Source organism: Lutjanus erythropterus, chromosome 1 (assembly GCF_056507025.1).
Source record: "Lutjanus erythropterus isolate fLutEry1 chromosome 1, fLutEry1.hap2, whole genome shotgun sequence".
In the NCBI taxonomy this organism is placed as follows: Eukaryota; Metazoa; Chordata; class Actinopteri; order Lutjaniformes; family Lutjanidae; genus Lutjanus; species Lutjanus erythropterus.
In genome coordinates this window covers 32,380,936-32,406,851 of record NC_139317.1, presented here as the reverse complement: position 1 = coordinate 32,406,851, position 25,916 = coordinate 32,380,936, and the positions used below count along the sequence as shown (strand labels likewise).

Sequence of the window (25,916 nt, the reverse complement as noted above, 5' to 3'; positions counted from 1 at the left end):
CAGTGTTTTGGAAATATTAATAAGCTTATTCACTTTCTTGCCAAGGCAAGATCAATACCACTCTCATGTCTGTATGGTAAATATGAAGCTACAGCCAGCAGCTGGATAGCATAGCTAAGCACAAAAAACTGTAAACGGTGGGAAACATCTAGCCTGACTTTGTCCAAAAGTAACAAAGTACTTCTACCTCTCTAGAGCTATAAAGCTTACTAATTAGCACATAATATATTTTTTATTTATTCTTCTAAAAAAAACTTAAGTTTTTTTTTTAATTTTTTTTTTTTTAAGAAGGGGTTGTGTGCAGAACTTTTTTTCTTGGTGGGTGGCAGTGACTTCTTCCATACTTTGTGCTAAGCTAAGCTAGTATTTCCAAAAATATACATGTAGTGATACATACCAATTCCAAGTATTTGAAACAGATTCAATACTTATTTTCTCCAGTATTGATACACCAATATGGTGATGAAAATAGTATTGAATATCAGCGTTTTTCAAGGTATTATGTGGAAGTTAGAAATTTCATTAACTTGACAACACTCAGCCAGTCAGACAGTAGCATCATGTTTATAGTCCAGACAATAACTCTCTGCAAGAAAGGGACTAAGTCTATATCCAAAAATGTCAAAATATTCTCTGAAGTTATACTTTAAAGAAGTATATACATTTAACTATTATTAGAAGTTATGTATTTGATTAAACAATTATCTGGCAAATTATTTTCCCATAAGATATTGTGTCAAGAAGCCTAGGTTTTATACTTAAGTCCTGACACTGTAAATAGGTAACAATAGATTACATTTCTCAAATTCAACATCTCAAACTGGAAGAAACCTTCTTGTGTATACACACTGCTCTGTTTAAATGAGTCTTTTCTTGGGTGCAGGTGGGACTGGAGTGGTAATCAAGATGACATGTGATTCATGAGAACAGTATATGATAAATACAGATGATTTCAGTTTACTTGCAAGCTGCCTTAATCTCTCTCCATCTCTGTGCTCCAGCGAGCCCACAGCCCCTCCCCTCTTCGTCCCTGCAACAGCTGGAAGAAACAGAATCGACACTCATTAGATGCCACAGCGACCAAGGCCTTTCACCCCTGTACTGGCCTGCCTCTGCTCTCCAGCCCTGTAAGAAACGCACACGCACTCATCTACACAGTGAAATTTGCAGTCGTCGTTACTTTCCACTTTGTGCATTTATTAACACTTGCACATACAGGCTCACAGTCACACTCAAACACTTCCTGACTCAGTCATAGTCAGCATCCATGCAGTTGTGTTTGTCATAACAAGACACTCACCACCCTTTATTTCAAGCCATCTGAAGCATTACTCACAGTACTTTCACCAGTGTAGGAAGTGGGCCTGTGAATGTTTGTCATAAAGACACTTATCTCTGTATATCTGGCAGGTGTTTTTTATTGCTGCTGAGCCACTGAGTTTTTTAACTAAGGTTAATGCACATGCACATACACACAGAGGCAAGTAAGGCACGTGACTCATGTGTGCCTCATCAGCCACAGTAAGTTGTTTCATTGAGTTTGCCAGATGACCACAGTGCCTGATAATCACAGTTTCCTGTCTTCTGACAGTCTCACCAACACACAAGCTCACATATTTTCCATCATGACGCACATTGCACAAAATATAGTCATTCATTAATACTTTTAAATCAGTTCATCTTTATGGTGGCTTTCATGTCTTTTGAATCTTTTTACAATAGTTAAAACCCACTGAATAAATTTGGAAAATATATCATTTTAATTAAGAATTTAAAATGTATTTTTCCTGTAACCGAATTGAAAAGAATTTAAGCTGTTTACACAGCTGATGCTTCTAAATTTCTCTCCTGTGATCTCAAAATTTCAGTTGAAGAATCCCTACAAATGTTGCGTCATCCCTGCTCTAATACTCTGGGATATTCTGACAGTTGCTCTGTGTAATCATGTCCTGTATGTCTGTGGCAGGTTCCTCAGAGGAAAAATCAAACAGGCTACTTTGACCTGGACACCTCTCTGGTTGGCTGTAAGGGTTTGCCTTGGGCCTCTGGGAAAAGGTACACATTTTCTCACCTGGGATCTTTGTTACTGTAGTTAGCAGACTTCAACTCAGTTTGTCCATGAGGATAAGGTCAGGATACTTTCACGGCTTTACTGCAGTCTTAATAACAGCTAAAAAGGACAAAGAATATTTTGTTTTACAGTTGCCTCCCACATCATCTGTTTGTTATAGTACCATCTGGATCAAGTTACTCATACTTTGCATCATCAAACTTACTTGTTTTTCTCGCCTTGCAACATTTCAGCTGTTACTATGTCTGAGTGCCAGCAAGGCAAAGTCTGGTTTTGATATTTTATTCCTTTCATTGTCTTTAAAGTTGAATTATTAGTATTAAAGTTTTTTGGTTCCACTTTATTATAAAGTTATCCTTATGATTTGTAAATGGTTTATAATTAGGTCATTAATTATATTGTGAAGACTTGTAAATCATTAATAAGCTGTTACAACACACTGGATAAAAAGGGCAACAGGGACCTGTTGGTTGCCAAATAGTAAATCCACTGCACTGTTATCTGCACTGTTGAGCCTAAGATGTAATTGCTTACTAAGCTTACTTTGTCTTTTCCATCAGCAACATTTATGCCCCTGTACTTCATCAGATATTTGTTAATAAGTTGTAAGCATATCTTTGTAGTCAAAAAGTTTCATTTGGCATATCAAATTATAGGAATAGTTGGATTTTTTTAAGTAGGGTTATATGAGGTACTTATTGAGAGTCAGTGTATTAACAACAGTAGATCCCTGTCACCACACTCGCAGGTCATAAAAGTACTAAACTGCTCTAAACCAACCAGACTTCATCAGCAAAATCATTTTACCTTTCATAACATGGGAGCCGTTGGTCTGCCACTGGCTCCATCTGTTACTTTATATACATTAATGTGTGACTTCTGTGTTTTCAAAGGGTAGTTCGGATTCACCAAAGTCACACAGTAACATAAACTAACTAACAGATCAAGACAGTAGTAGCCCAGCACTTCTTGTGTTATGTGAAGTAAAATTACCAATTTCACCTATGGAGTTTGGTTGGTTTGGAGAGATGGTATTTGACTTTTATAATGGCAGTTTGCCATGGGAAAAGGCTGCCTGATGGTAAAGCAAAATGGTGAAAATATTCTAAATATACTGCACTGATATATACACAGCACCAGTCAGTCAGTTTGGACACACTTCTCAGTCAATATTTTTTCTTTATTGTTGATAAGAAATCATTCAGATTTGCACACTTGCAGGATGACAGGTACACGTTGCTATCCTGGTTATCTTGCTGTTTTTCCTCTGCTGACTGGCATCTACTGTAGCTAATAAACACACTGACTATTGATATGTTGCTCATATAGCCCTGCATCAGATATTTCAGACTATCCCTTTAATATATCAGATGACAAGATTCATACGCTAAGGCTTTGGCAATATTGTATGCCTTGACATTTTCAGCATGCTATCATGTCATAAGTCATAAATTAATGATGATATATTTTATATTTTACAATAAGGCTCACTTTTACCAGTAACTCATAAGTAAGATTAATTACTAGTAAGCAGTGACAGGATCTTGCCATGTAGAAGATCTACATCAGTTTATGAAAACTATGTTATAACTTGTTTAGAATGGTTCATTAATAAATGTTTATAACCTGATTATAAAACATTTCTAAACCATTTATGAGGGCAGTCTTATTGTAAAGTGGTACTATTTTTTGTTTTACCTCCAGTATTAATTCAGCTACTCAAAGTCATAGGACCTGTGTATAAGGGATATATATTAGAGAGGAGAGTCGCTACAGCTGCCATATTTAAACCCTAACTCGCTGACATAGCCTTGGATCAGCAATAGGTTTCAGAAGTATTGTCTGTGTTGTGAGATCAGACAATAAGAGCGTTGTTCTCAGTGGTAAGGTTAGGTCAGCCCTGTTATGCTGACTCTATTCCTCTCACGCTGCCACCTGCTGAAGCTCTACTGTACTGTGACTGCATCTAGAATCACACACATTCTGCTCAAAATGGCAGACTGAACTGAATTTGATTTATACACACACACAGCTTCATGGCACTGCCTGCCTACACGCAGCAGATGTGGGTGGTAGCTCAGTGCTGCTTTTGCAGATGTTTCAAGAGTTCAGGCCTCTAGGGTGGAAAGTTCATTTTAGCCAACAGACATGATTCTGGTCAATTTGTCATGGCTGGTGAAAGCAACTGTCATGCTTTCATATTTGATTTTCTTTTTTATCTGAGGAAATTGTATTTTTCAATTATTAAATTGATTTGAAAAATATATATGTGATATAATTACTGTGTATGTGTGACCAGTGGACACGAATGTCATTTTTTTCTGCTCCAGTAAATTAAAAGGACAGTTTGGATTATTAAATGTGAGGTTGTATGAGGTACTTATTGACATTGGTGTATTAGCTACAGTAGATTGTTGTTGGCACACCCCCAATTTGGACAGCCAGAGAGGGGTGCCAGCACAGAAGCTGAGCAATGTACTGCTGCGGACAGGGTCAATAACAAAAGGCATTTAAACCACTGAAAAAAGGTCCGCCTAAAAAAATCTGTATCAGTTTAAGAATATGCTATATTTAGAATATTTTCACTCCTTTACTTTGCTGTCAGAGAGCCTTCTCTGACTGAAAAATGCTGCCATATAAGCCAAATATCACTCCCTCCAAATCAACCCAGACTCCATGGGGTAAATAAGTAATTTTAACTTGTGACTTTACTGGATCCAAAGCAATCATTTAAAACACCGAAGTCACACAACACCATAAACAAACTAACAGACTGAGGCAGCGGTAGACCAGCAGTAGTCCTATGTTCTGGGAGATAGAATAACTGATTTCACAGATGGAGTTTGGTTGTTTTGGAGAGAGCAATATTTGGCTCATATAATGGCTGTCTGGTGTCAGAAAAGGCTGTCTGACGACAAAGTAAAGCAGTGAAAATATTTTAAATATAGCGTACACTTAAACTGATAGTGTTTTTTTTTTCTTTTCTTTTTGGTGGACATTTTTAAGTGGCTAAAATACCTCTCATTGCCAAGCTTCTGTGCTGATTTTTTTTTCAAACTGGGAGTGCGCCAACCACTAGGTTATACAGCGACTCTTGAGAAGTACCTCATACAACCCTACATGAAATGATCTGACCTATACCTTGTCAGAATAACAGACATTTTGACATTACTCGCTTTTGTTACCACACAATAACATCTTTTTTTTCATCCTTGATCCAGGTCTCTTCAGACGTACTAGGAATGCTTATAATTTCAGCATCTTGAGTTGCTCTTTCACACATGTATGTGTGTTTTAACCCTTCAGGGTGTGTCCAAAGAGAGAGGGGTACACTGATGAGTCACAGCAGCTGTTCAGTGCCAGCGCTCCACCTGCCAGTCTCAGTCTGCTGGGAAACTTTGAGGTATAACACACAAACACACTCAGAATCATGCCTTTTTCATCCAGCATTTAGAAGAGAATAGAGTTCTTTCACCCATGCCAGTTTTCATCCCTAAATAATTCAAATGAAACAGAACGCTCACAAAGGGAATCGATTCGCCTGCCAGACTTCTTTAAAGTGCAAAAATCTGGACTAGCTATCATCTAGCAGCTTTTCTAGCAGCAACTTTGTGTTTTCCTTTTTCAAAAGATTACCTAATGCTTTGCTCTCTGGATGAAACATTGAGTTTCTGTCCAGGATAGAAAAGTCAAATCAATGATGTCTTATGTGTGAGGAAAATAATGGGAGAAAATGTAAAATATTGACCTGTGATTCCCTAGGAGTGTGTGCTGAACTACCGCCTGGAGCCTTTAGGGTTAGTGGAGGGTTTCACAGCAGAGGTTGGAGCCAGCGGGTCCTTCTGCCCCAGTCACCTGACCTTACCTGTGGATGTGTCCTTCTACAGTGTCTCCGATGACAACGCTCCCTCACCATATATGGTGAGATTACTTTTTTTCTGAGTTAGTCAATCAATAATTCAGTTTACTTTTTCAGGCCTGGATGACTGAGCCTTGAACTGAAAACTGTATCTGTGTGATCTCCTGTGTGTGTGTATTACCTTTGTACGCTTTTTTGTGACACAGTGGTTGTGTTTTCACAGGGTGTGATAAACCTGGAGTCCCTAGGGAAAAGGGGCTACCGTGTACCTCCATCAGGAACCATTCAAGTGGTGAGTAAACTTTTCAGGGTTTTTTCTATATATGGAGAAATGTTCTAAAAATATTTATTTCTATAAGACATCTGTATCATGGTGTACATACGGTTAAGAACAAAGAGCAGACTACACCAAGTAACAAAAGGAAAGGGAGACCCCTGGTGGTTATAACAGAAAAGACATAACATACTGATTCAAGGGCTTGTTTTTATTAATTTATGGTGCTTACACATATGTTTTTGAAATGCATTTCCCCTTTATACGCTGCAGCAATTAATTGATTAGTCAGTTAAAAGAAAATAAATTGCCAACTATTTCGATAATCAATTAATAGTTTCAGTCACTTCTCAAGCAAAACCGTCAAACATTTTCTGGTTCCAGCTTATTAAATGTAAGGATTTGCTGCTCTCCTTTGTCATCTATGATAGTAAGTGAAGACTGTTTGGTTTTGGGACTGTTGTATGGACAAAAGAAGCAATGTGAGAACATCACTTTGAGCTGAGAAGTTGATAAGCATTTTTGTTTTGTTTTTTTAATATTTTATACACTAACCAATTTATTGATCTATCATGGAAATAATTGGCAGATTCATCAGTGATAAAGAGAAAAAAGTAACGCCTGTCAGCTACTACATGACACAAAAAGTGAATAAAGTCAACATTTAGAACCAATTTGGATATTCATCAGAAAAAATGGAAACTACACCCATATTTGTATATCATGCACCTCAACAGGCCAGCAAGCTGATTAACAGACGGTGTGGTTAAGCATCTAAATCGCACTGGATGATATTTACATAGTCATAATGATACCTCTACTATTATTATTATTTTAGAGGAAATCTTTTATCTCATATTCTTGATTTAGTCCTCTAGAGTCTGGATAGTTAAGAAATTAAAACTTTCTTTTTGAAGTAAGATGGTATTCAAATCTCCTCCTCTTTTTGGAGATCAAACATGTTTGATCCCAATGTATCTGAGAGGCCACTGGACGATTTGCCTCTCTGAAATGCACTGCGACTGGGTTACGTTGGTCCTGGGTCCTGTTGCAGCTCCTGTCCTCTGCTAGCCTGATTTTAGTTCTCTAATGTTTTTTTCCCTAAATATGCTTAACTGCATGAGCATTTGATGAGGTAGATTACATGTCTCCTAGAACAAAATGAAAATGAAAAATTGTTAGTTGCAGTCCTAATTAGGATGATATCTACTGTGTGACGTTCATTTGATGCATCTTTCACAGCATATAAGTTTCTGTAATGTCTGTATAGCTTGATAAAATCAGGTCTCAAAGACTTAATAAACCTGTCTTGATACACCCATGCTCTCTGGTTATATCACTCAGACCTTATTCAACCCCAACAAGACGGTGGTGAAGATGTTTGTTGTGATGTACGACCTACGAGCCATGCCAGCTGGACACCAGACCTTCCTACGCCAGAGGACCTTCTCTGTTCCCGTCCGCCGTGACACAAACAATCAGACCAGCAGGAAGCCCTTCGGCCATGGACGCACCTTGCGCTACCTCGTTCATCTGAGGTGAGTTGGCTGAGTTGGCTTTAGCTCTCATAGAGATGCCATGATACCAGAATTTTAATGTTCAGCACAATAATATAGTATAAAAAACAGTACTCCTCTTTTGATGTCACAACAAAAAGGAAAAAAAAGTTGGAGGCCTGCACACGGTGCTCATACAGAAAAAGTCACTGACAAGACAAATTTCTGGCTGGACAATAAAGACTGAACTAAACGTCAGTCTTGAATGAGCACTTGGATCAATTTTTATAGCCTCTGTACTTTCAATACTATAGTTAATGGCTATTGCATAGTTTTAAACATGGTATTGAAACATATTGAAGTATCAAACTTTTGACTGCCTTAATGTCTACACTGCAATCCAGTAGTGGTGACATTTTTCCTCCCTTATTCATCATCCCTGTCTTCTGTCTCCCTCTTTCAAGGTTCCAGAGTTCTAAGTCTGGGAAGATCTACCTCCATAGGGACATCCGTCTGCTGTTTTCCAGGAAGTCCATGGAGGTGGACAGCGGTGCTGCCTACGAGCTCCAGTCCTTCACAGAGTCCCCCATCGACCCGCCATTCTCTCCCCGCTGCTGAGGCCCCAGTTCCCTCCCGCCACCTCGGCGGAAACTTCAGTCACACCTCGATGCCAGCGATAGACTCTTACTCAGCCTGTGGCGAGTTGAGAGAAGCAATTTAAGGACAGCAGTCAACAAGACTCACCTGGCCTGTGCCCAAAATCTTGAGTTTCATCCCCTCTGTCACCCAGAACTGACACAAGGGGGGGGGGGCTTAGAGGCTGGGAGACTCGTCAGAAATGAATCCTTGTTTTCTGTTTAGTGCACAACCTTTGAGTCAGAGAGGTTGGGTCAAAGGCTATGGTTATAGAGTATGTTTCAAATCCTGTTCTCCTGGTTAAGAAGGCCTTAGCACGTATGATAGGTAATTGTTTTTCCTGCTGTGTGTGTATCCCCTCCAGCGTCTGGCAGGAGAGTAGAGACCAGTGATTGTCTGCAGAAACAGTAAAATTATTCTCTCAGAGTTTAAGCCACTGTACTCTGTTTACTCAAATCAAAATGTTAATTGGACCTCAACTTGACATAATTAATAAGTCTTAAACTCAATTAGCTTCGTTGTAAATGCAATACAAGAGCCCTTTTTGATGGTAAAACATTTTGTTTTAAATCCTTGAAGATTAGATTGATTGAACTGAAAGTGAACTTTGACCCTGTGATTCCTGAGCTCAGAGCAGAGGGAGTGCATATGGAAGAGGAAGCAGGTGGCAGACTGTGGTGCAACGCCATCCCCTTCATCCAAAAAAAAAAAACCCCACATACCATGGACCACTAAAGAAGTCGAACAAGCAATCAAGCTCGATTCAACTGAAAGCATCACAGCAGAACATCAGAAGTGCACTGTGGATTTTTTTTCTCATTATAACTGGAAATGAAACAGAAAATAGTAATATTCTAATACTTTTGTACTGTTACAGAACCACTTTATTGGAAGTGTTGCAATAGGAAGAGTAACCTTAGTTTAGTGTTTACACGTTCACTTTCAGTTTACTTAACCATCAGTTTATTTAATATTTAAATTAATATTTCAGTTACTACTTGTGACGTCTGTCATGCTAAGATGATGTAGTGCAAACTGTATATCATAGTATGTATTTTTGACATTAATATTCAAATCTGAAAAAAATATATCTATATATCTTCTAAAGCAATCTCGAAAGCTGCTCTCTGTCTCTTTGTGTTATTATTTTTACACCGAGTTTCCTTTTCCAACACTACATCTGCAGATCTGCAGACAGGCACACACTGGGGGGAAATGAAAGGAACAAAACACAAGTGATTTCTGCTGATATTCACAAAAGAAATATCCAAAATGTAACACTTTTCTCTCTGCAAATAATAAAAGTATCTCCACTGACTTGATATGAAAACAAGAAAACAAGGAATGATAATTTTGTGTCCACGCTCATCACATATGGCAGGAATGATGAGTTAGTTGTGTCAGCTGACTTTCTGCTGATGTCCTCAGTCGGACCGATAGTCAGTGACTATATTCTGGTACAAAACACCATCATAAATACAAACATTTGAGATCCATTAGTGACATTCAGGCCTACATCACAAAGCATTGCATGCATTTTAGAAAAATACAGTACTATAAAAACATCTATTGATTGAAGAAATAACACAATAAGTCTTCTTGATATACATGATCTGGCAGTACTTGAATAAAAAGTAGGGCTATCATGATTCCCCAAATTCTCAATTCAATTTGACATGATTTGGAGGTCAAGACTCAATCTGATTTTTCAATTTAAAACTTTTTTTTTCACACTGATGTCTATAGTGTTGTTAAACTATCAAGTCTTGATTTGTAAGGATCAATAGATCATTGGTTTTGTGCCCCAACAACTGTCATATACATTTCACAATTTGTTTTGTAAGAGGATAGTCTACATGGTATCAAGTGTGATATTACAGTAGGTAAGCTATGCTGTCTTTAAAGCCTTGTTTTTCTCTTTGGACATGTGCAGGATGCTGCAAGTAGGCAGGGATGAAGAGAAGAAATACTGGGGCAATTTGCAGTTCTGCCTTTGATTTCAATTTAGTTTTGCTCATTTTGGTGGATTTTCAATTTAATATCAAAATAGTGGCATCACTAGTAAAGTAGATGATGCTTTTCCAAATGTTGGAATGATAAACAAATATGACCACATCAGCAGATTATGTCAAAGTTTCCTATATCATATCATTTTTACAATAAATGATTTTAAAATTAAAATAATTTAAAGTTTGTCCTTAACTGTACAAAATGGGAGCTGTGGTGAAGATGGGTTTGGGAAATTATATACAGGCCACAAATACCTAATATGTAGTGTACCTCTTGTGAGTATTTCAACCAGAGTAACATTTCTGAATGTAAAGTTAATCTTACACATCATTTTATATCATTCCTGTAAACAAAAACTTCTTATCAACAGTGTTACTACCTTTGCCTTTTCAATACTATTTAAAATCTATAAACAGGTGTAAACTCAAACAAGTCTATGATAAGGGATTAAAATCAGTGTAATGCTAGAATTGATAACAAACACAGAGGCAAGTCTTACAGAATTTACCTGTCAACATATAAAATCCTGGCAAATGATAACTTGTTTTGATCAAGGCGGCAGTATTTTACAGTTGCACATCTGCTTAACATGTTTTAAATCAAAAGATAAAAACCAAATGGCATATCTGTGTAAAATATTAAGTCTGAATGTAATAAATTCTCTTGTTAGCCTAAACTGCATCTTCCAAAAGTATTTTGTTAATTTTGAGGGGTGTAAATAGAAAAAACACTGACATAGCGCAGCTTGAAGTCAGCACTTGTCTACCACTTCACACTCCTAATTTAAGACTGTACTGAAGTCAGTTTGGCACATGGAGCTGCAAATAGGTGGTGGTCATTTAATATGGCGGCCCACTGGCCTCCCAAATTAAACTGCACAGCCTCATCACATTTGCATGCGTCATTATTTTGGCATGATGACAAAATTAGACTGTAAGTCTGTTATTGACCTTCAAGTGTGCGTTTTGCCGTGCAGCTTAATTTAGCGCAATGTCTGCAGTTTTCAGTCTCTGCCACAACACAAAGAACAAAATATTTCGCTATGGGAAAACGTATAAAATGAGCTTCTCTAAGGTAATCGGTGCAGCATTCATCATCTCCCAGATCTGAGGATTACTTGACTGAAATCTGGATTTGTGTTACAACACATGGGTCTAACAGCTGATCGCAGTGTTACGCAATGTAAATCCGATCCCAGCAGCACTGGCTGCGGGTGCACGGCGGGAGTGCCAGAACGTGAGCGCGCGTGGTGTCTCCGCATGTGACGTAGTATTTCTTGTGCGAGATTGCGCGCTCGGCAGGACTCGTATGGGTACGGAAAGTCAGAGCAGGAGGGGATTTGTGGATCACTTGTCCAACTAGTGAGCAATCTCTCATCTGAGATCACAATAATATAGAAATGTCGGGGGATAATGAAGAAACACAGACGGCGGAGGAGACCTCAGTGGACGAGAAGGTAAGTGTTCAGCGGATTAGCATCAATAGCAGCACCGTTGACTTTGTTACAGCTAACGCTGCGTTATGTAGCTTAGCTTCTTCACCCCGCGCTCGTTATTGTTGACATATCAACCAAAGCCAGCTACCAAGCCCTTGTTTGAATAGTTCGTGTAATTTATCCTTCGTTGTAACGACGTTGCATTAACGGTTAACCGGCGTGTCGTTTCGGTTGCTAATACAGCGAATGTTTCGGATGGTTGCAGTGAGTGTCAGAGGTAACGTTCCGCTAGCGAGCTAATGTTAGCAGCTCGTCATTCCCCAAGCTAGCTGTCATGACATTCACCCATACTGGCACATCGGTAACCGTTAGCTCAGCTGCTTAGGTTAGCTTAGCTCAACCCAACAGATTGCTGTACTCTGGCTTGAAGCCTAGTTACAGTCACGTTATCTGAAATTACATTTTAACTACTGTAGTTTTGTGTGTTGCTAGCTGCTAACTAGCTATAGGCTAACCCTGTTGTAACAAACAAACTTGCGGTTATTTCCCAACACATTTATCGGCTAATCCCAACCAGTGGTTCAACCCACTCAACCAAGCGTAGGTTAGCTCTTCTAGCTACATGAAGAGGCTGTCGAGCAACAACTACAGCAGAGGGCTTCTATTTTTTCTCAGCCAAGGACCCCTCACATGATATAAAATATATCAGGGATCCCCTCATATATCATGTCTATTGGGATAATTTTACGTTTTTACACGTGTAGTTATCTAGTTATGTGAAAGAAAACACAACAGATCTTAAATCATGTCAACACGGAATACCCATAACGATCGTACACGCACACTTACACACACACACACACATCAAAAGGAAAATTCTGATTATTTTTGAATAACATATATCAAATATAAAACAGACCCAACATAAAAAGAATGCGAATAGACCTAGCATGGGACTTGAATATGGTAGGCCTCTAAAATTGTTTGTGGAAAGGAAATAGTTTGTATTAATAAGTAATGACTGCTGAAAGACTAATCATACAATATAATGAATAAAATGAAATCAAGATCATGTAAATGACTGAATGTGAAAACCTTTGACGGGCCTGCCTCGGGGCACTCAGACGCTGTTTGACAACCACTGCACAAGACAGTATTTCCTTTTAGCTTGTTGTTGACTTGGACAGCAGAAACTGTTAAGTTAGTTGTAATTTTTAAACTGTATTTTAACACTATCCCAGGCAGGTGAATGTGTGCACTTTTCTGTGCTTTGATAATATTGTTTGAACCAGCTAAGCTATGTCACAAGTAGGTAGGCGTTAACCATTGTTGCATAGAACTTGTTCAGAAATGTTAGGTTTCAGTATGGCTGGGTGATATGGCTTATGGAGGCACCTGATGAATGTACTCTTTTATTTTGCAGTAACTATGTTTTTTTTTTTTTTTTTGCAAAATGTCTCCCCCTCTTCTTGACCCCTTATGCCAATGCTTTTTTCCCCAGGAGATTCAGGACAAGGTGATCAGTCCTGAGAAGGCAGAGGAGGCCAAACTGAAGGCCAGATACCCAAATTTAGGAAACAAGCCCGGCGGCTCTGATCTGCTTCGCAAACGCCTCCAGAAGGGGGTGAGTTATCTCTTGTGTTTGTCTGCAAAACATCCAGTTCACTTAAGGATCATCTCCCAACCCACTGTCTTTCTTTTGGTAGTAAGATTGCCCTCAGTTGCACAATACAAATTAACAGTACCACAAACTACAGTCTCCTAAAGTACTATAAAGTTGAAGCAACAGTGTCAACAAAACCTGAACATTATAAAATGTATGAAGGTAGGATTTGTTGCAGGTATGTTCTTCTAGACTGTTTGTTTTAGCTAGGTGTGCTTCCCATAAATTGGCATTTGAGCATAACTCCATATACTGTACCACAATTTATGATACTATGTTTCAGCAATGAGGAGTACATAGACTGAAAATTAGTGGACAGTCAGAATAAATGACAGTTCATTTACTAAATAAAAACACCATCAAACACTGATCAATTTAGGTTTTAGTAATACGTTTTTGTGAATATTTTTCACCGTTTGTAATCAAGTGAATAATCTGTTGTTAAACTGATTGATAAATGAATTATGCCTTCTTATTCACCGATAAAGATACTGAAATGATTGATGTTAATTGATTAATTTCTAGATTCACAGAGTATAGACTATCATTTATCAAACAACAAACAAACCAAACCAAAGATTTGTGATTATAGGTATACAAAGAGCTTCTTGCTTTTCTTATATTCTATCATTGTTTCATACAAAATTATCTTATCTCATCTTATTATCTTAAATGGAATACTTTAAGGTTTGGTCAGATAAAGTAAGCAATTTTGTAACTGGTGTTGGACATTGGAAGAAGGTTGTGACATTTTACAGTTGAAATTATTTGATGTATCATCATCATCATGTATCAACATTTGATAAAGCAAGAAGCCCCAGTAAAGCTAAGAATGATTAGTTACAGCCCTGAACACATTTGTCTTGCCTACAAAACAAGCTCAAACTTTGCAGCTTAAAGGTGCCCTGTAGAGCTCTCTTCAAAATAAATAAGATTTGTTTCCATCCAGTGTTTCCCATCAGAGCACATTTTGTGTATCCATGAAGTGTAACACGTTGAGTGCATCTCTTATAAAACATCCACAAAGTCAATAAAAAAATAGTGATGTACGCTGTTCAAATCCATGTCAACTTAAAGTGCATTCTCGTGCTCCTCAGATGGCCTATCTCAGCTCCTGAGATAGGAAGGTGTCCTTCCACCTTCTGTGTGTTCCTGTGCTTTTATAAGTTATAAAGTGCAAATAACATAGTAACACTAAGGGCAGAGTAGGGTATAAGTAGGGCTGTCAAAGTAAACGCAAATTCCTTTTAACGCCACTAATTTTTTTGATGCACGATTAACGCAAATTGTTATGTTGGCCTGACCAATAGTTTGAGTCAGAAGCGAGCCTCCCTGTCACTCAACAATATAGGGCTGGGCAATATAATGATATTATATAGTATTGTGATATGACACTAGATATCATGATAGATTTTGGATATTGTTATATTGTGATATGTCAGGAGCTTTTCCTGGTTTTAAAGGCTGCATTACAGTTAAGTGATGTCATTTTGAGAATTTAACAGACTGTTCCAGCTGATCTATTATTTGCCTTTACTCACAGGAATTATATCTACATTACTGATGATTATTTATAACATAATCTCACATTTTTGGTTCTGTGGTGTTTGAATTTTAAATCTGAAGCCTGCAGTGCGCCATAAAAGCTTCAATTGACTTTTCTGTTGAAGATTTTAGTGCATTTTGGCCTTAATATTAAATTGAGCAGGTCAGTACGCTCATCTGTGCCTGGTGGGCTGATGGGTTTGACATATTATTTGAGCATATTTTTTTATGCTAAATGCAGTGCCTTCGAGGGTTTCTGGACAATATTAATCATTGTTTTTGGTTAATATCTCTTTAAGGTACATTTTGAACCAATAAAAAATTTGTGATTAATCACGATGAAATATTTTAATTGATTGACAGCGTTCAAGTGAATTTTCCTACTCAATAAATTATTTTTCTTTTTATGCCAACACAACATGAATACCCATTAGTAGCAGCCTTCTTCTGCATTGCTTTGTTGTCACATTTTTTTTATTTGTTGGTGAATTACCTCCATCACGTGCAGCTGTTTAGAGTGAGAGCCTTATCATTTTATTATCCTGTTTCTGTAAATTGTTTGTGCTACATAAATTAATGTTGTACATAACTAATGTGCCGCTAGAATTGTTTGAATGAAACTTAAACTGAGAAAAACACTGCTTTTTGTATCTTATTAATGATTAACTGATTAGGGTTGCATATTCTATGCATTTTCCTTAACAGATGGTCAGAAATGTTAGCAATAGATAAACACAAAACATTCATGCTCAAATGTGTGTATATTACAAAATAAACAAGGGTCCAATTGTAAAAACTTGAGCCGTGACTAACAATTATTTTCATAGTCAATTAATTGGTTGATTATTTTCACTGTTGATTGATTAATAGTTTTTTGTTTTTAAAATGTCAGAAAATGTTGAAGGTGATGTCCTCAGATGTCTTGTTTTATTCAGAGCCTACAGATATTCACTTAACTGTCGGAGAGGAGTAAGGAAACCAGAAAATATTCACATTTAAGAAGCTGGAATCAGAGAACTTTGACTTTTTTTCTTTAAAATATTATTCAATTCAGTTAATTAGTTATTAATTATGATGCTCCTGTAAAAACACTGCTCCATAACATTAAAATATGTACTATTATTATTTCTCTATCAGTATCAGCATACCTGTATATTGGCATACTGAAGATAGTTAATTTCTCCTTGCAATGTAAATAAAATATAAGTGTTATCTATATTGAGGCCATGCATTATTCATAAATGCTAGTTCTGTTAATTTTTCTTTGTTCATTGTTTTCTTTGTTGTTTGTTGAATTGTATGTCTCTACAGCAAAAGTACTTTGACTCTGGTGACTACAACATGGCAAAAGCGAAGATCAAGAACAAGCAGTTGCCAACAGCCGCGCCAGAGAAGACTGAGATCACAGGGGACCACATCCCCACCCCCCAAGATCTGCCCCAAAGGAAACCCTCCCTGGTGGTCAGCAAACTGGCAGGCTGATGCACACAGCCTCAACAGCCCCCTGCAGCACCTCCCAGCCCTAACCCTCTCCACTCAAGTCTCAGAGCTGTAACGTTACCTCTCCCACCCCATACTGTACCACCTGTCCCCTTCCCTTTCTGTCCCCTGGACCCCACCCAACAGAAACCCACACCTAGCACCTAGCAAAGTGGCTAGCTGATACCTTCAAATCCTGTTTATTTTTGTTTTCACCTCATCTGGCCCCTGTCTCAACTACCTCCTGTTGTTTTTGTTCCTCGCTACTCCCCCAAACTGCCCTTCTGTCACTGTCCTCTTATATTTCCATGTTCCTTTTTGTTTTCTCTTAACGTCATGTAAGATACATTGAAAGACAGAACATCCAAGTGTGAGTGAGATGAGTGGACTGTGATGCCTCTGCACGACTGATGGATGACTGATACCACAGTGTTTGCTGGCTAAAGAGAGGGGCGGGCAGCAGAAGCTGTGTCTTATATGGTTAGAGGGCTTTAGTACGGTCATCAGGATTCCTCAGTTTGGATGTGTGTACATATATATATTTCCTTTTGTTTGGCACAGGGGCAGACGTCAGCCTTTTAGAACATTTTACATCAGATTTGTATCATTCACTGTTATGTCCTTATTCTAAATTATGCTGTCAATATGCTTGAGTGATTGACTGAATATAGTAATACAGAGGCCAAGCTCAGTTCTGTTAACACTCTGATTGTGAACCACAGGGGGAAGCCGTACTAAAGGACCACACAGTGAAGGCCAGCGTGTCATGTGAAAGTGCATGTGTGACACGGGGCCCCCAAAGGCAAACCTTTCTGAGCTCATTTTAATTCATCAAGGTGCTCTGAGCACAAAACTTCACACAGATGCTAAGAATCTCAGCTGCAGCATACAAGCATTGGGTGGTGGCATGTAGATGGTGCATTCAAGACACCTTGAAACTAGGAAATGTTCTGCTTTCAAGAGTGAAAGAGGAGGCAATGATATTGTTGCTTCAGTCAGAACTGCTGTGTTGAAAGTTGGCACCATATTTGTGGCCATGCTTTTCAGCCTCAGATGATGACACCATTAGTCTCCTCAGGCCAAAGTTTATAGTTCCAAGTAGTCATGAATGAACCATCACTGCTCAAAGAGGGATAGAGGAGTATATGGGACCTGAAAGCTTAATTCCTGTCAGTAGGGACCAGTCTTTGTGTCCTGTATGCTGTGTGAGTAGATTGAATTTATGGTTTAAAATTAAATTAATTAAAAAGTACCAGGAGCAGCTCTTGGCACTGGGAACAAATAGTATTATGAATTGTCTTCAGACTTGGAAAAAAATGTACTATACTCATAAGTTGAAGTAATTTTAACTTTAAAATGTCCTTGGCCCTGTAAAGTGCTTTTCCAGGGTCCTTACTGACTGAATGAAGTTTACCTGCGATGTGGTAAATCTAAGCTAGCACTACATCTGTCTGAGCTGTGCATGTATATGGCTGCCCTGCTGTCACTTGGTGCCATTTTGTTTTGTAAATAAAATAGTTTTGCACAAATGTTTAATTGCTGTATCGTGTGTCTTCTCTTGACCTTGATGCTACAGCATGTTATACGTTTAAGGTGCTTTCAATTGACTGATGAATGAATACTTTTAACCACAAGACTTTGTCAAAGGATGGCAAAATGATGCCTGATCGTCTTTTCTCACTTTCTTCCCAATGTTTTGAAAACTTGGTTAAGGTCAAACTTGCCCTTACAGTTAGTCTAAGACATTTCTTTATACCCTTATGTGGCAAACTTACCTGTTTTGTGGCCAACTGTCAACTTGAACACTAGAAAACTTAAAAACTTAGAATTTATATTTTACTCTTTATAGCTAAACCCCAACATTTGCACCAACCAAGTAAAATGTCATAAAACACCTCTTTGACAATCTAAACAAAACTGAGCATCACAAACTTCACAGTTGTACCTTTTTCAGGGACCTTGTTGCTTTATACTTTAAGGCTGAGGTTTTCAAAGTGGGAGGTGGGCTCTAAGCAGTTTCAGTGGAGGCTCAGTAAATGCGAAACATGTTACATGAGTTATAACAGTTATGAAAAGTAGATCACATAAAATGGCCTAAATGTGTGTGAGTTGGTGAAAGACCTACACAAGTTTTGGGGAATTTGACATTTTTTCCCACTTTCCCTGAGACAAAAATGAATACATACCTTATATGTATTTGGCGTAGTAAAACAGTAATATTAGGCTATCTTGGCTCAACTATTGAGTGCCTATTGGATCAAATAATAATGATGGAATCCTGATTGGATAGATATACAGGAATTGAAACGAAGCAAGCAAACTAAGAGGGGCACCTTTTTTGCAGGCTCACAATTTCTGACTTTGAAAACCCTATTTTTTCCATTCAGTTTTGACATGATGATAAATAACTATGTATGTGTGATTTATGCACATATTATTGTTTCTTTTGGTAAACTGTTGGTAAAACTTTTGCTGAGTGAAAGATGATTCTACTTTTTTAACAAAATATACCAGGGAAACATAAGACAACAAATTAAAAGAAGTCATGTACTGCTAACCCCACATGTACTGATAAAACTGCAAAATGGAAAAATAAATAAAACAAACAAACCTGAAATGATATGCCTAAATAAAATAGAAATTTAGTGATAATGATTCTAGGGGCCCACAGCTGAGGGCCCTCACATAGTACAGTTCAAAAGGGTGGAGTCTGCATCAATATTTTTTTCAGAGAGATGTGACAGATGGCTACACAAAGCAATATATTTACAATTTACATTATGTCATTCACATTGAAGCCATTTTGCTAAAGGAAACACGTTGTTTTGCATAAGAACAAAAAGAAAAACTGTAGTGCAGTCTTTGATTTATCAATTGTCCAATGATTGTACATGCCATTTTTCCACCACGTACACTCAACAAAATTACCTTTTTTTGAGTGAGGGAAAATAAGGTAAGTAAAGCAAATCTACCAGCCACTCGCATATTTCATCTGCAATATTTTTATAAGTAAATAAACATTGACATACACAAAAATATAACAAAAATGTATAAATAAATAGTTAATTATACCCCTTACAGGCTTATCTTATACAATTACATTTACATTTAGACATGACCCAGTACTTATAATACAAATGATCCCAATAAATATAGATAGATAGATAGATAGATAGATAGATAGATAGATAGATAGATAGATAGATAGATAGATAGATAGATAGATAGATAGATAGATAGATAGATAGATAGATAGATATCAGAGCACTAATAGTAAGGTTGGCGTGCAATTTAAGTGTCATGTTTTTGTTGGTGTATTTTCATCTCTTAGCCATTAGGGGGCGCAGTTTTCCACACGGAGCAGCCTTCCCTCTATGTTTGGCTGAATCATTTCATCCATCATACCCAGAATGCAAAGTGAGACACCGAAACCTCAGCAGCAGCAGCAGCAGCAGCAGCCTCAAGCGTTTCAGGTTATCATGGCGATAACAGACACATCTTCTTCCCCGTGAAACCCCTTGCAACAACGGATTTCTTCTTCTTCTTCTTCTTCTTCTTCCCCGCTACATGAACACACACACCGGGTCTCATGCAGCGAGGAGACCTGCCGTCGGAGTTTTAGCCCAGATTGGAGAAAGGACATAGCGAGTGACCGTCATGGCAGCGTCGGAGCTGTACACAAAGGTAAAACAAGTGTATATTTACATGTATGTAGCTAGGTGCTAGCATGCCGGCTAAATATATGCCTGTAGGTTCAGCGTCATGCTAAATACAGTCAAATTTTCAGGGTGTTTTTTTCCTATTAACACACCGACAGCTTGGTTTTCATTACGGGAAAAAATGTCCTTTTAAAAGCAAGTGTGGTGGTGGTTTTAAATGAATGAAAATGATTTTCAACCCGCATAAAAGCTGCGGGTTTTGTCACGCAGTGGGATGTTTGGCTGTTTGAATATAGATGTTAGCGCTGAAATGGGTGCAGCTGACTAAAAGACAACAGATGCGACAGGGAGTAGCTTTTTCTCACAACATTTTCTCTTTTATCATACACATACATCCGACAAAATCAGCTTTATTCATATTTTTTCTGTCATTTGTCAACTTGTTTGTTCACTAAAACATGATGTGTTCCTCTCCCGGGCCTTCATATTTGACATCATCATCCCCCACTAGAGGCTCGGGGGCTGGTATGATGCAAAGGCGGTGCCAGCCATCATGGAGGTTCTGGTTTTACCATTTTAAACCAAAATATTTGGCGTTAGCTCAAACCCCAGCGTCTAACTGACCTCGCATTAGTGTTTTATTTTGATGATGGGGCATGTCTCAGGCTCATGACCGGGTTCTCAGGGATGTGAGCCGAGTCCTGCAGGCTGGGTACCGCTGAGATGCTGCGTTGAGCGCCGCATCCGGACAGTTTAGCATCCTTTAGCATACAGGATGTTTAGAGGCCCTGAAGCCTCAGTGTAGATGCTCACAGAAGAGGAGGTGACACTGCCGCCTGAGAGGCCTGTTACACCCAAGACTCACAAGGTCATAAGTGCTGCTGGTGCTGTTGTTGTATTTTCTATTATTGCAACTGTGAGACCAAGACAAGAAAGCGGTGTGTGTGTGTGTGTGTGTGTGTGTGTGTGTGTGTGTGTGTGAGAAAGAGAGAGAGAGAGAGAGAGTGAGGGAGGGAGGGAGGGTGAAGGAGATGAGTCACCCATCCCCCTACTTTGAAAGCTGGTGTGTTCAGCTTGAATAAGGTTGTGGTGGAGAAGGAACGTGACAATTGTTATTGAAATTCCTTTTAAAATTTATGTTACACAACAGCACTGAAGTGTATTTGTAATTCTAACCACTCTGCTGTCAGTTGGATCTCTCATAGATGTTTTTCCTTGGCTGTTTTTCCTTTGAGCTTTTGTTGTCCTAAGTGTTTCAGATTAGTGTAGACAAATGGTCAAACACCATGTTTTCGAAACAGGTGACACAGATCTGAACCCTGTGTCAGCAAATGGACACTCGGCTGTTCTTAAGCTGACCCTTACCTCTGATCTTTAATGAGGGAAGCAAACAAAAAGGCGTGTGTTGTGTTGTGTGTTGCATTTTCATTGTGTTAATTGATCAAAAGAAACAGAAAACTGACTATCAACAATTTCCAAACTCAATTTAAAGGGATAGTTTAAACCAACCAAAAATTCATACGTTTCCACTGCCGAGTTTTGTCTCCCCTCTTTCCAATATAATGGAACTTGATTGCAGGATGGCAATTTGAAAAACCAAACAGCACTGTCCCTTTCCAGAAATCATGACCCAGATACTGTGTGTTGAGCAGTTTCTTTCGGTAGAATCTAAAGAAACTACTTTTTTTCTCCCTGAAAGAAAAAAGCTCCTACATGAAACTGCTCAGAACAGGGTCTGTGGTAACCAAGTCATGATTTCTGGAAAGAGACACTGCTGTTGAGTTTAAAAAAATAAATAAAATAAATAAATAAATTATATATATATATATATATATATATGTATATGTACAGGGTGCCTATAAAGTCACTTTACAATTTAACAAATTTATTACAGAAGCAAATGAATAGACAAATCTGTGGAAATTATTACAAAATGAAAAGTAGATATTGAAGTTTTTTGCCTCATTTAATACACCTCTATATGGGCAACATTAGTTGCACAAAGCACATCAAGACGGTACTCGATTTCTTGCCATGTTCGCTGTAGCACAGCCTCATCAATAGTGGCAATGACATCAGTGATCTTTTGCTTCATGTGTGAAGCATGAATGTGATTAAAAACTTTGAGAATCACTGAGTACATAGAACAAATCTGATTAACATATCTCATCAATTGCTTTTGTAATACATTTTTGAAATTGTAAAGAGACTTTGTGGACACCCTGTATATGTGTGTGTGTGTGTGTGTGTGTGTGTTTTGTTTGTTTTTGCTTTGAGCACCACAAGCCAAGTGCCATCAAGTTTCATTATATAGGACAGAAGACAGATATCTCTAATGCCAATTTCACCAAAACACTGGATAAATAGCACTACGAGTAAGAGGGAAAACGTGATTTGGGGGTGAACTGTCCTTTTAAGTAAAATATCACTGATTCCTGCTTTTTAAATGTGAATGTTTGCTGATTTCTTCATCAGTTTTGAATTGTTGATTGGACAAAACATGAAATTGGAAGACATCGTCTGAACTATAGGAACTTATGATATCCTGTGGTATATCTGACATATTATGGACCAAACAACTACTTGACTAGTTGTGAAACTTACTGGAGCTGTACATGAAGGAAAAAGAAGTGTATATTTAACTATATGTTTGTTTAAGTGAATGAATGAAATCTTTACTGACCCTAAGGGGATTTGTTATACACAGTGAGCATAAAAGAAATCAACAACCACACATGACAGTGCATAAAATATAATAAAATATAAGCCTAATAATTAACATAATAAAAAAAAACATCATTTTGAGAAATTCATAAAGGGCGTCAAGTGCAATTCATGTCAAATTCAGAACACGTGATCAGAGCTTGTCTAGCAGCTGAATGCTGAATGGTACATAGTTCTCATCCTGAGCATGCTGTATCATCACCCTGAAGATAAATGTGCATATTCAGACCATAGAGGGTGCAGTGGGTCTGCTATGATCTTAAGAGCTAAATTCATGGAGTATTGGTCTGTCATGTAAGTAACACAGCACATATACTGTAAATATGTAACACTACATATTGGTCCTCCAGTTGTCTTGCCATCCAGGTTAACAACACTGTCCAGTTTGTTCTTGTTTTGTAAAGACAAATACTGAGTGCAAACTGTTAACAAAATCTGAATGAAGGTCTTGTAAAACAGTGTCATAATGGTTGTCTTTGCATTATAGCTGAGTGCTAGCATGTGACTGTACTTTTTTCAGTGTTAAATGTCCTAGTCGTTCGGTGTCCTGCAAAATGCCTTTCCAAGATATTCTCCCAACAAGCAAGATTAAGTTTTGCTTCTAAAAATGTCTGACTAACGGTAGTGGTGGCTTTAAAGGTCCAGTGTGTAAAGATTTGTGTGGATTTCTTTGGAAAAGATATAGATGGATAGAAATGGAATGTAATATTTAGAAGTATGTTTTCATTACTATATAATCACCTAAGGTAAGAGTTTTGTTTTGTTACCTTAGAATGAGTCATTTATATCTACAGAGACTACAGGTCCTGTTCCACGGTGTCCGCAATGTTACACTGCCATGTTTCTACAGTAGACCAGAATAGACAAATCAAACACTGGCTCTAGATATGATCTTTTAACCTTTCCAGAAGTTTCATGGCCACCAAAGGTTCTCCTACATGCTTGGAAGGGGAGAGTGACACAAGGTGTTCACAGTCTGCAAACTCACTGCTATTGCCACCAAATCCTACATGCTAGTCCTTTAAATAAATGAAAAAAATCTTTGAAAACTCATAAAACATTAGCTCATCTGACATGCAGTATGATGTCAGATTTATGCATTGAATATAAGCATTAGTTGCAGCCTTAGTTGCATTATAAATTCAAGACAAATAGGGGTCACTGCTTGCTCTCCCTCTCTCTTTAGGTAATATTTGTTCTGCTTAAAGAGCACCTGGGTGTGAAATTACAACCAACCACCAAACAAAATAAAAGTAGGTTTTGGCTGAGGCTGCTAAATCTGTTTCCTCTGCCAGCAGGATCCGGCTTGCATCCAGCCATCAATTTGGCTGTCTTGTTTGATAAGAATCTTGATGGGTGTTAAATGGTTTAATTGCAAAGGAACAGGGGAAAGTTTGGATGTATGTGTCAGGGAAACACAAAGTTAGTTTCTGCTTGGAACAGTACAGTCTGTTTTTAAAAGTCAGCCTCTGATGTCAGACCCCTCTCTGTGATTTACTTTTCCAACACAGGGCTGGAAAACACTCTGTTCTTTGTGCGTATGAGTCAGCCTTATAGAAGCTTATTGAGCGCGTCCTAACTGCTTGGTTCACACACACACACACACACACACACACACACACACACACACACACACACACAAATACATACACAGCATCAGATTCTGCTCCAATCTACGTTTGGCTCCTGTCTGACCTGACTGCTAGCATAAAGAGAGGTGAGTCAGAGGTGAAGGCAGGTTTTGTAGGTTGTAGAAGGACGAAGCAACCGCTTGTAAACATGAACAAAAAAAAAAAAGGAAAATATTTTTTATTAGATTTAATTCAGTCTGTTACATCCGCTTGACCCAAATGAAGTAACTAAATCAAATCAGGATCAAACTAGCAGGAGATGGTGAATGTGAATGAAACAGTGCTGTGTAAGTAAAAGCAGAGAGGAGATTCTCGTGGAAATGGAGGGGAGGTGATGCTTCATTAGATGACTCAGAGATGGAAAAGCTATTCAACACACAACCGAGAGTTTCAGAAATACATACTGCTTTTGAAGTGTTTTCCTGTACCACAACAAGTGCACACACTTTATTTTTAGAGTTACTAGACTCAGCATCGATTCATATGGTCATAAAGAGATGTGTTGCCTCTGACTGCTGTTCAGACAGCCTTGATTTGTCTGTGTCAGCGAGTTTAACTCGGCTGTGGTTGGCTGTCAGTCCTCAGGAGGAGCTGGCAGTGAGACACTAATGAACTATACTCACCAGGTTAAGAGGCCAGATTTAAAAAAAAAAAGATTAAGTGCCAACAGCCAGCATGTGTCTGACCTATAAAGTTAGGAATTTGATTTGCAAAACAATGCACGTTTTTATTTTTTTCTCCAAAATTCCCAGAGTTACAACTTTTTAAATAATAAATATCCCAGCGCTTCAAAACAGACATAACAAATGAATAGACTAATTAGCTGACTAATAAAGTGATGATCTTCTAATAAACATTGTAAACACCCATAGATCTTAGAATGTTAGCAGGCTATTTAAAGGCAAACTATACAGGATTTTTCAAAAAAAAAAAACAGTGCATAGATTCGTACAAAAATAATCCCTCTCAGTCATCACCCACAACCCATCAGAGGTTTGCGGCAGTGCCTTTATCTGCAGCGACCCTGCCCTCAGTCTGTACCTTCTTATTTTCTCATCATTTTGCTGTGCCTGGGACACTTTACCAACCCAAAACGTTGGTATTTGACATCCGGGGAATGAGACTCAGTGGTCTTTCTTGTGCATTAACAAGCAGCAACTGACAACTCCTACTTATTTCGGCTTGCAATAAAATGTATCACAGTGATATATTTTTTCATATTTATAAACGATTAAAGGGCCAGATCAAGGTTGTGAAAGGGCTGGGTTCAGCCCACTAGTCACCAACTAAATAGGCCTGTTATATACTATGTATTTTGTACAGTACGTGGTGCTTTGAGGATCAAATGACTCAACAGACCTTCATGATGAAACAATAAGTGACAAACTGCGTCTTTGCTTTTTTTTTAACTCATGTACCTGCTGATACACATGT

The 25,916-nt window shown here is 38.2% G+C and overlaps 3 protein-coding genes across 5 annotated transcripts in view; all 3 read left to right on the top strand.

Moving 5' to 3' along the window:
• atosa (atos homolog A) overlaps positions 1–9,459 on the top strand; it is a 40,817-nt gene extending 31,358 nt beyond the window's left edge. The window contains exons 6-12 of the mRNA XM_084720142.1: positions 1,002–1,127; positions 1,967–2,055; positions 5,378–5,474; positions 5,834–5,992; positions 6,154–6,222; positions 7,549–7,742; positions 8,165–9,459. Of these exons, the coding sequence (XP_084576268.1) occupies positions 1,002–1,127; positions 1,967–2,055; positions 5,378–5,474; positions 5,834–5,992; positions 6,154–6,222; positions 7,549–7,742; positions 8,165–8,318 (888 nt within the window). The 3' untranslated portion in view covers positions 8,319–9,459. The remainder of the gene's footprint in view (positions 1–1,001; positions 1,128–1,966; positions 2,056–5,377; positions 5,475–5,833; positions 5,993–6,153; positions 6,223–7,548; positions 7,743–8,164) is intronic.
• A 2,161-nt stretch (positions 9,460–11,620) lies between these two features.
• Positions 11,621–18,004, top strand: LOC146333153 (cAMP-regulated phosphoprotein 19-A-like). The gene is made up of 3 exons (XM_084720131.1): positions 11,621–11,802; positions 13,283–13,405; positions 16,301–18,004. Exons 1-3 carry the CDS (start codon positions 11,746–11,748, stop codon positions 16,469–16,471), a joined length of 351 nt encoding a protein of 116 aa, XP_084576257.1. The 5' UTR covers positions 11,621–11,745; the 3' UTR covers positions 16,472–18,004.
• Positions 18,005–20,015: 2,011 nt separating this feature from the next.
• myo5aa (myosin VAa) overlaps positions 20,016–25,916 on the top strand; it is a 64,721-nt gene continuing 58,820 nt past the window's right edge. For all 3 annotated transcript variants that reach the window (XM_084720119.1, XM_084720110.1, XM_084720101.1), the window contains exon 1: positions 20,016–20,152. In XM_084720119.1, coding sequence (XP_084576245.1) covers positions 20,126–20,152 — 27 coding nt within the window. In that variant the 5' untranslated portion in view covers positions 20,016–20,125. The remainder of the gene's footprint in view (positions 20,153–25,916) is intronic.

Coding starts and splice junctions, on each gene's coding strand:
- LOC146333153 (XM_084720131.1), top strand. CDS start 11,746: ATGTCGGGGGATAATGAAGAAACACAGACGGCGGAGGAGACCTCAGTG. Junction 11,803..13,282: donor AGACCTCAGTGGACGAGAAG/GTAAGTGTTCAG, acceptor TTTTTTCCCCAG/GAGATTCAGGACAAGGTGAT. Junction 13,406..16,300: donor GCAAACGCCTCCAGAAGGGG/GTGAGTTATCTC, acceptor ATGTCTCTACAG/CAAAAGTACTTTGACTCTGG.